This window comes from Sphaeroforma arctica (assembly GCF_001186125.1).
Source record: "Sphaeroforma arctica JP610 unplaced genomic scaffold supercont1.986, whole genome shotgun sequence".
Taxonomy (NCBI): domain Eukaryota; class Ichthyosporea; order Ichthyophonida; genus Sphaeroforma; species Sphaeroforma arctica.
In genome coordinates, this window is record NW_014039572.1 from 11,952 (window position 1) to 19,852 (window position 7,901).

Sequence of the window (7,901 nt, forward strand, 5' to 3'; positions counted from 1 at the left end):
ATACAGATGTAAGCTCAGATTAATATACAAATTTAAGCTCAGATTGATATACAGATGCAAGCTCAGATTAATATACAGATGTAAGCTCAGATTAATATACCGATGTAAGCTGGCATTAATATACAGATGTAAGCTGAGATTAATATATAGATGTAAGTTCAGATTAATATACAGATGTAAGCCCAGATTAATATACAGATGTAAGCTGGGATTAATATACAGATGTGAGCGCAGATTAATATACAGATGTAAGCTCAGATTGATATACATATGTAAGCTCAGACTAATATACAGATGCAAGCTCAGAATAATATACAGATGCAAGCTCAGATTAATATACAGATGTAAGCTCAGATTAATATACAGATGTAAGCTCAGATTGATATACAGATGTAGGCTCATTTCATGCTTGCGTGCCCTATGATTGCCATTGAAGTGCATGGTATAGTGGGTGGTATGTAGCATGTATCCATCTCTTGGCTTTGGTAGATAGTCTAACTGGTAAGATCACTTGCCTGCGAGCGATGTCCATATATCAAGGTGTAGGGTTGAGTATTAAAAAGGATTGCAAGTGTGTGGTGTATCATAGCTACACCGAATATCTCTTGTGTCGTATAGATTCTCTTCCATTCGGGTGTGTGTATGATTGGGCACCAGTGAATGCCCGTTGCCTGGCTCTGTATAGTAATCTGGCTTGTACTGTGCGCCGTATCTACGTTCCATCGTATTGGATGGTGGTTGTTAATGTAGGTATATCTTGTATCATATCTACCTCGAATGTGTCTGTAACTCACGCCTGGTTCTTCCTCCCCAGGATTCGCTACCTCAAGGACAAGGTGCATACACAGAGCTCCAAAGTTCTATTTTTAGATCTGCTGGCATTGCGGGTAATCCCATTCACTCCCAATTGGGCCCTGAACCTTTGCCTACCGCACCTTGCCGTACCACTGCATATCTTCGCCTCCACCGTGTTCATAGGTAAATATAAGCTGTATTATGATGTGTGTCGTTATACAGACAAGCTCTAAAACGCTAAGCGCTAAACCCTAAACTCTAAAACACCTCAAACCCAAGAACCCTGAGTTTGGTTCTGTATCAATATATGTTCTTTTTTACGGGTACCAGGGTACGGTAAAGACCAATATACCATATCTCCCAAGCCCAAAGTCAATAGTTTCAGGGGAGATTCGCAGAACAATCACACCGTTGCACATCTCACTCACTCACTCACTCATTCTCACTCTCTGTTGCACGCACGCAGCTGTACAATTGTGTCTTCCTGCGAATTAGACCCATGCTACAACCTTGCAATACATACAGTTCACTATGAACTATTTCGATAATATCATAATAAATACTACTGCGACACTCTCGCATAACATACTTCGTACTCAGCAACTGATTCGATACTCTCACACTGTACACCTCATAGGGCTGTTACCGTACAATTTCATCTGTGTCGAAGCAGGCACCATGGCGACTAATCTCAGAAACCCGAGCGATATGATCAAAGATCCGAGCACTCTGCTACGTCTGTGTCTGGTGGGGTTGGCGTTAATGACGCCCCGGATCATCACGAAGTTCAGCCGATATAATAGACCTACACAGCCATTACTGTGAGATATTAATCATTTACTGTGTGGGAATAAGCTTTTGTTGTGAGGGAATAAGCTTTCCTCCAGAGGTTCTATGATAAACAATCCGATCATTATATAGCGTTCATGTTTGGCAGGGTTGACGCTTATGACAATCCGAATTCTCACGTCGCCATTATTATTATTCTTGTGGATATTAAGCTCTTACCATGAGATAGTATAGGCTTGTACTAGACACAACAGTCCTATGCAGCCTATACGAGGTGCGTTGAAGTGTTTGCTGCGGCGGGTCAAGCCTTTGCTGGGACGGTTTAAATCAACACTAGGGCCGTTAAGCCTCTAGTAGTGTTTGATATTACACTGGTGTGAGGGATTACGGTCCGTATGAGATGCCACGGCCCAAAGACTTCCAACGATGAGCTTAGTTAAGTCCAGAACGAAGCACACACTTGAATAGGATGGGCAGCATCTGCTCAAGACTTAAAACCCTACTGAATGTAACGGTTACAAAAACCATATAACCCTGTTGTACAGCAGAGTGGAAACCCTGAAACCCGGCTGTAAACAAGAAATTAAAATCTTAAAACCCTGCTGTATGTATGTGTTTAAAATCCTAAACCCTGCCGGGTGTACGGCTGATATCGTGCCCGTCGTTGTCGGTCTGACTTACAGCTGGGAGGAAGCATTCTTCGCACACGATACGGACACATATATCGCGAACATCCACTATCTATTACGCAAACGAAAAACGTGTCAACGGATTATCACGGATCCGGTTACTGTGGTACGCAGAACGACGGCATTATATGAATGGAAAGCTGCTGAATTGAAAGAGAGACTGATTGTATAAAACGTGCACAACTAATGTGGTAGATAGTGGGCTTCTAATGTAACGGAAACAAAGCATGTCCCGTATGTACCATGTACCTATTCCGAGATCTGAGGTGGGGGGTGTAGGGCATTTCTGGAAAGATATTAAAAGGCCCAAGGGAATTTCTGGAGAAAAAATTTGTAGGCTATGAAGGATTTTAAGGAATAATGAGTTGGCGATAAGAAATTCTCTTGAGAATTAGTGTGATATAAGGGGTTTTTAGGAAACAAATAGTTGGTTCCAAGCGACTTCAAAAGAAGAAAAAAACTAGTTGTCTACTAGTCTCTCTAGAAATAATTGATTAGCTACATGGTATTCCAGAAATAAAAATTAGTTATCTTTAAAAGATTTCAAAAAAAAATTAGTTGGCTGTAAGAGATTCTTCAAGAAAAAAATTAGTTTACTAAAAGAGATTCTCTGGAATTATTTCCCTGTATGGAAGTATCTGGAAATAAATAGTTGACTAGAGAAGGGAGCGCCGGAAGCTACTAGTAACAAACGCCCCTGAAAAAAGTCAACGGATAAACTACACCAAATACATAGTGTACAAACAATTATATAACACGAGCACATCTAATTAACAGTAAAAAAATAAATCTCAATGTTGTTCAAGTTGTGCAGCTCTACAAGGTAGCGAACCAGATGATCCCTCGTTGCAATAAGAATATATACTTTGACTGATTGACGTAGTAATCTAAATATACATTAATATACATATTTTGAGAGACCGAATAAAACCTATACATACGTATACAATGAATGATATATCATCGTTATATACATTTAGTTATTTGTCAATCGAATAATAATGAGATACCGCAGACAATTTTAACCCATACCTATTAGCATTGAATCTCGAGAACTGTCTATTGATTTCTATTGATTATTAAGTGACGTCGTAAACGATATCCTCGATTGTTCAATTTCATTTTACGCACATAGCCGACTCGTTTAGCACCCACAGGCAGACCCAAACCGCACATGACATTCTCACAGTATAGTATACATTTGCCATATCAAGTTGCATGTATAAATAAGTCTTGTTCACTATCTAATAACTGAACCCTCCACCAATAAGTACATATCCATACAATCTTGACTCATTCCTAATTAAATACGTAGCATTCTCACAGTATAGTATTCATTCGCCATATCAAGGTACATGTATAATCAAGTCTTGTCAATAAGTATATATCCATACAATTACGACATATTCCCGCTTGAATTCACATGTGAATCTGAACGTATAATTGTCATTGACCCAGTCCGTGACGATATCCAGGAATGGTTCGCTACCCCAATACACCCAAATTAGGTACAGCTTTTGTTGACAGCTAAACAAACCCCAATTCATATGCGATATATATAAATCAAGTATATACCCGAACTTAGACTCGCACACACCTTTGAATCCCCTCTTAAAACCACATGGTATGTTTTCATCATTTATATACATTACAACGGGTTGTTCGTTGCCTGTATTTATCTCACATCATACATGAGAAAATAGCAACAGGGTCCATGTACTTTTTTATAGAACTTAATCACCTTTTAACCTCTCCTCCTGAGACTACACGAAGCACAACAAGATCATTATAGTATGGTTTCATATTATATATATAATATTTCGGCTTGTTAATAGCATGCTTTCATATTTTATAAACATAAATACGGCTTGTTAATAGTATGGTTTCATCTTTTATATACATTACTACGGCTTGTTGGCCATCTAAATACACCCCATTTCTCTCTTCTTCTACCTTACCCCAAAACCCCTCTCACGACACTTGGTCCAGTCCTCAAATTTAATGCCGAGCATGCGACTGCACTGGAAGAATTGAACAACTTATACCAAGCTGCCCCACACTCCAGAACCATTGCCAAATACTTCAGAGTGTGTGCTATACTCTATACAGAATCACTACATCACTCGGTTTGTTTTCTTCTTCTTCAGAGACATGTACACCACAGAACGAGTGTTGAGCAATCCAAAACGCAGTGCCACACACATCGTCCCGGCGACACACGCACACTATTTTTAGCACAGCTGTTTTCCTACCGGAATATCCAGCACCGCCACCCCCTGTTGCGAACCCCAGCGCCTCGGCCCGGTCTTACAATCTATTTTTAGAACAGCTGTTTTCTACCAGAGAACGCAGCACCACCACCCCGACCGCCTCTGCTCCCGCCGAAACCACCACCCCGGCCCCCTCTGCCGCCAAAACCACCCCTGTCTCCACCAAATGAACCACCTCGAGGTGGCCCTCCGGCATCGTTTCTGGGCTGGGCAAAGTCCAGTTTAAGACAACGGGACAGGCAGCGCACCCCGGAAAGCGCTTCTATGGCCGAAGTTGCCCTGTGGTTGGGTTTGTGTGTGGAGTGTAACGTTAGACAAATATATTCAGATATAGCTACGTGTGGGAATATGAGTTTTTTGTGTGCGGAAACAACTTATCTCTTTGCTTGTAACATATCTGCACGAAACATAACGCAGTCCATACGAATATATCGCAACTTCATAATATTATACCGGTAGGTATGAGGAAAAGCCTCAGTTATATATTTATATACATATATAGGTACATAATTATATGCACGCACACACATATATCGTGTTGGTTGGTGTTATTTATATCCCATAGCTTGAGGGTTGATGTCATCTCCAGATAGATTCAGTATACATTCTGGACTATGGGCTTGGACCTTACAGGCGGAAAGCATCTGAAACGAACGTAAAAGACCCATCCTATAAACCGTAGACATACCACGTGCTTACTACAGCTATAGCAAGACATTCCAAGCACTACTCGCACTATATATTGGAAGGCTTACAGTAACACATCACCTCACCACACATACGCAGCAGGACGATGCAAAGGCATTGCCTTCAGAGTAGCGTGTGAGTGCCAGTAAGCATGATTGCACCACGAACCCATACTTCAATTTGTACTATCATCAACAACTATCCAAAAATAGGATATTTGAATGCACCACAAATCAAGTTGCGATTTAGACATGCATATTTGGGCGAATCCCACATAATAATAACAAATACTATATATATATATATATATTGTATTTCATTGAAGATGAGATACGATACAAGACGGGAAGTAGCCAGCAGATGCTATTGAATGACTATATATATATATATATATATACACATACATATATATTGTATTTCATCAAAGATGAAATACAATACAAGATGGGAAGTAGCCAACAGATGCTGTTGAATGCGATAGGTGACATCGTCGGGTACGATAACGTGTACACCGCCATACGTAGTAGACACTGAGCGCAGAAACTATATGTACTTATAACAAACAGAACACTTGACGAGCGCTTACACATAGAGACTACGCACCTCCACGCTATTCAAACACACAACCTTCGAACTATGCACTACTCAACAGAAATCTATAATCCACAACACACACAGAGTCTTCTTACGTTGCTGTGTCTCCAAAGTCAACATAGGCGATACCCTTGGGCTGGTCTTTGTACTTGTCCCAGGGCATACGCACATCGGCGATATCATAATCCTGGAAGAACTCTCTGATGTTCTCCTCACTCGCCTCGAACGGTATGTTGGCCACAAACAGGATGGGTGAGGGCTTGGACCTCTGCTCCTGGTGATATCCTGCCTTAGGTGCGTTCGCGGGGTCAAACTTGAGCCACCGGCCGTCTAATTCGGGCTTCTCTAGCGCCAGGCACATCTCCTTAGCCTTATTATCCACCACATCCACATACCCATAGCCCTTCATACGGCCGGTATCACTCTCGTACATGAGTCGTGTGGACACAATGGGGATGTTATAATCCACAAAGAACTGCGTAAAGCCCTCTTCGGTGGTGTTCCAGCTGATTCCCGAAACAAACAGCGACAGGGGTGGTTTAGCCTCCTCCGCCACGGGGTCTACCTTGACCTGTTTTTTGGGCTTGGGTTCCTCAGAAGGTGCACTCTCGGCAGCACGCTTGGCGCTGGGCTTCTTCTTTGTCTCTTCTGAATCACTACTATCACTATCACTGTCACTGCTACTGGAACTATCAGACCCACTACCCGAGTCACTAGAACTACTGGAGTCTGAGCTATCGCCCGCTGGCGTTCTGGCCTTAACCTCAGCCTTCTTGGCCACAGGCTTACTTGCCACGGGCTTCTCCTCCTCTGCATCACTATCACTCGTATCACTGTCGCTGTCATCTGAGCTACTAGAGCTGGAGCTGTCCTTCTTCACAACAGCGGCCTTAGCCGGCGTCGCCTTGGCCTGTGCAGCCGTCTTAGTCTTGGAATTCTTCTTGCTGTCACCGTCACTGTCACTTTCGCTCGAGCTACTTTCGCTCGATGACGGGGATGAACTAGACGAACTACTGGATGATGACGAGGATGAGGAGGCCTTCTTCGTAACCTGCTTCGCAGGGGTTTGCTTTGCCTTTGTAGTCGGTTTCGTCTTTGTATCTGCATCAGCATCTGAGTCTGAATTTGAGTCTGAGCTTGAACTATCACTGCCGCTGCCGATGTCCGCCTTTGCCTCGGTTTTCTTGGTTGCCTTAGTTACCGCAGGCATCTCCTTCTTCTCCACCACCTCCTCGTCACTCGAGTCCGAGTCAGACCCCGAATCTGAATCTGAATCAGAACTACTACTACTATCGCTATCGCTATCAGCCTTCTCAGCTGTCTTAGCATCGTCCATCTTCACATCACCGTCGTCATCCTCACTATCTGAAGAACTGCTGTCACTAGAGCTTTCCTCAGCAGAGGAGTCACTCGAGCTCGAGTCGCTGGGTGGCGCCTCAACCACCACCTTGATCTTAGAGGCTTTGCCCTTCTTGGCTGCTTTGACTGCGCCCATGCTGTGTGTATGTGTATGTGTATGTGTGTTTGCGTGTGATAGCTACGTACGTGTGTGTGTATCAGCTAGGCTTACGTGTGTGTGTGTGACAGTTACTAACGTGTATATGCCGTTTATACTTTTTAGTAGGAGTACCAAGGACCTACGCTCTACTATAAATTGTTGGTGTTTGGATTATATATTTATTTTTGGAGATTGTGATCTAACGCGTGAGTGACGCCTGTCTGTTCCACAGGAAATTATATACAAAAAACTAATATTTTATGATTTTTGAAAATTATATTCTTCATCACGTGCGTGTTTTGGGCTTTTGTTCCATTTAGAACGCTATGGTTTTGAAATTTGGGCCTTGATTGTTTCAGTTTTCACAAGGGCTTAGCCCGTGGACGAACTTAAAACAAATCTATTACGGGTTTTGGGTGGGTTTGAAATATATTTGAGGACAAATCTATTTCAAAACAATAGGGTTCTAAACTTCCAGGCTTCCAGCCCAGCTCAGGGTAAAAGTTCTAAATTTGGATATGTATATACTCATAAATAGGCATAGCCCTCCAAATAGTACAAGAACTTCAAGACGAGGGG

General features: G+C 42.4%; 2 protein-coding genes across 2 annotated transcripts in view; one reads left to right on the top strand and one right to left on the bottom strand.

Annotated features, from left to right (window-relative positions):
• The window catches only part of SARC_09559 (hypothetical protein), a 4,356-nt gene extending 2,170 nt beyond the window's left edge, over positions 1–2,186 (top strand). The window contains exons 2-3 of the mRNA XM_014296420.1: positions 815–978; positions 1,433–2,186. Coding sequence (XP_014151895.1) covers positions 815–978; positions 1,433–1,620 — 352 coding nt within the window. The 3' untranslated portion in view covers positions 1,621–2,186. The remainder of the gene's footprint in view (positions 1–814; positions 979–1,432) is intronic.
• A 1,922-nt stretch (positions 2,187–4,108) lies between these two features.
• SARC_09560 (hypothetical protein) lies at positions 4,109–7,544 on the bottom strand. Its single transcript, XM_014296421.1, has 2 exons — positions 5,920–7,544; positions 4,109–4,822 (listed from the first exon to the last, which is right to left on the bottom strand). The coding sequence occupies exons 1-2, from the start codon at positions 7,317–7,319 to the stop codon at positions 4,594–4,596; spliced, it is 1,629 nt and encodes a 542-aa protein (XP_014151896.1). The 5' UTR covers positions 7,320–7,544; the 3' UTR covers positions 4,109–4,593.
• Positions 7,545–7,901: the final 357 nt, after the last annotated feature.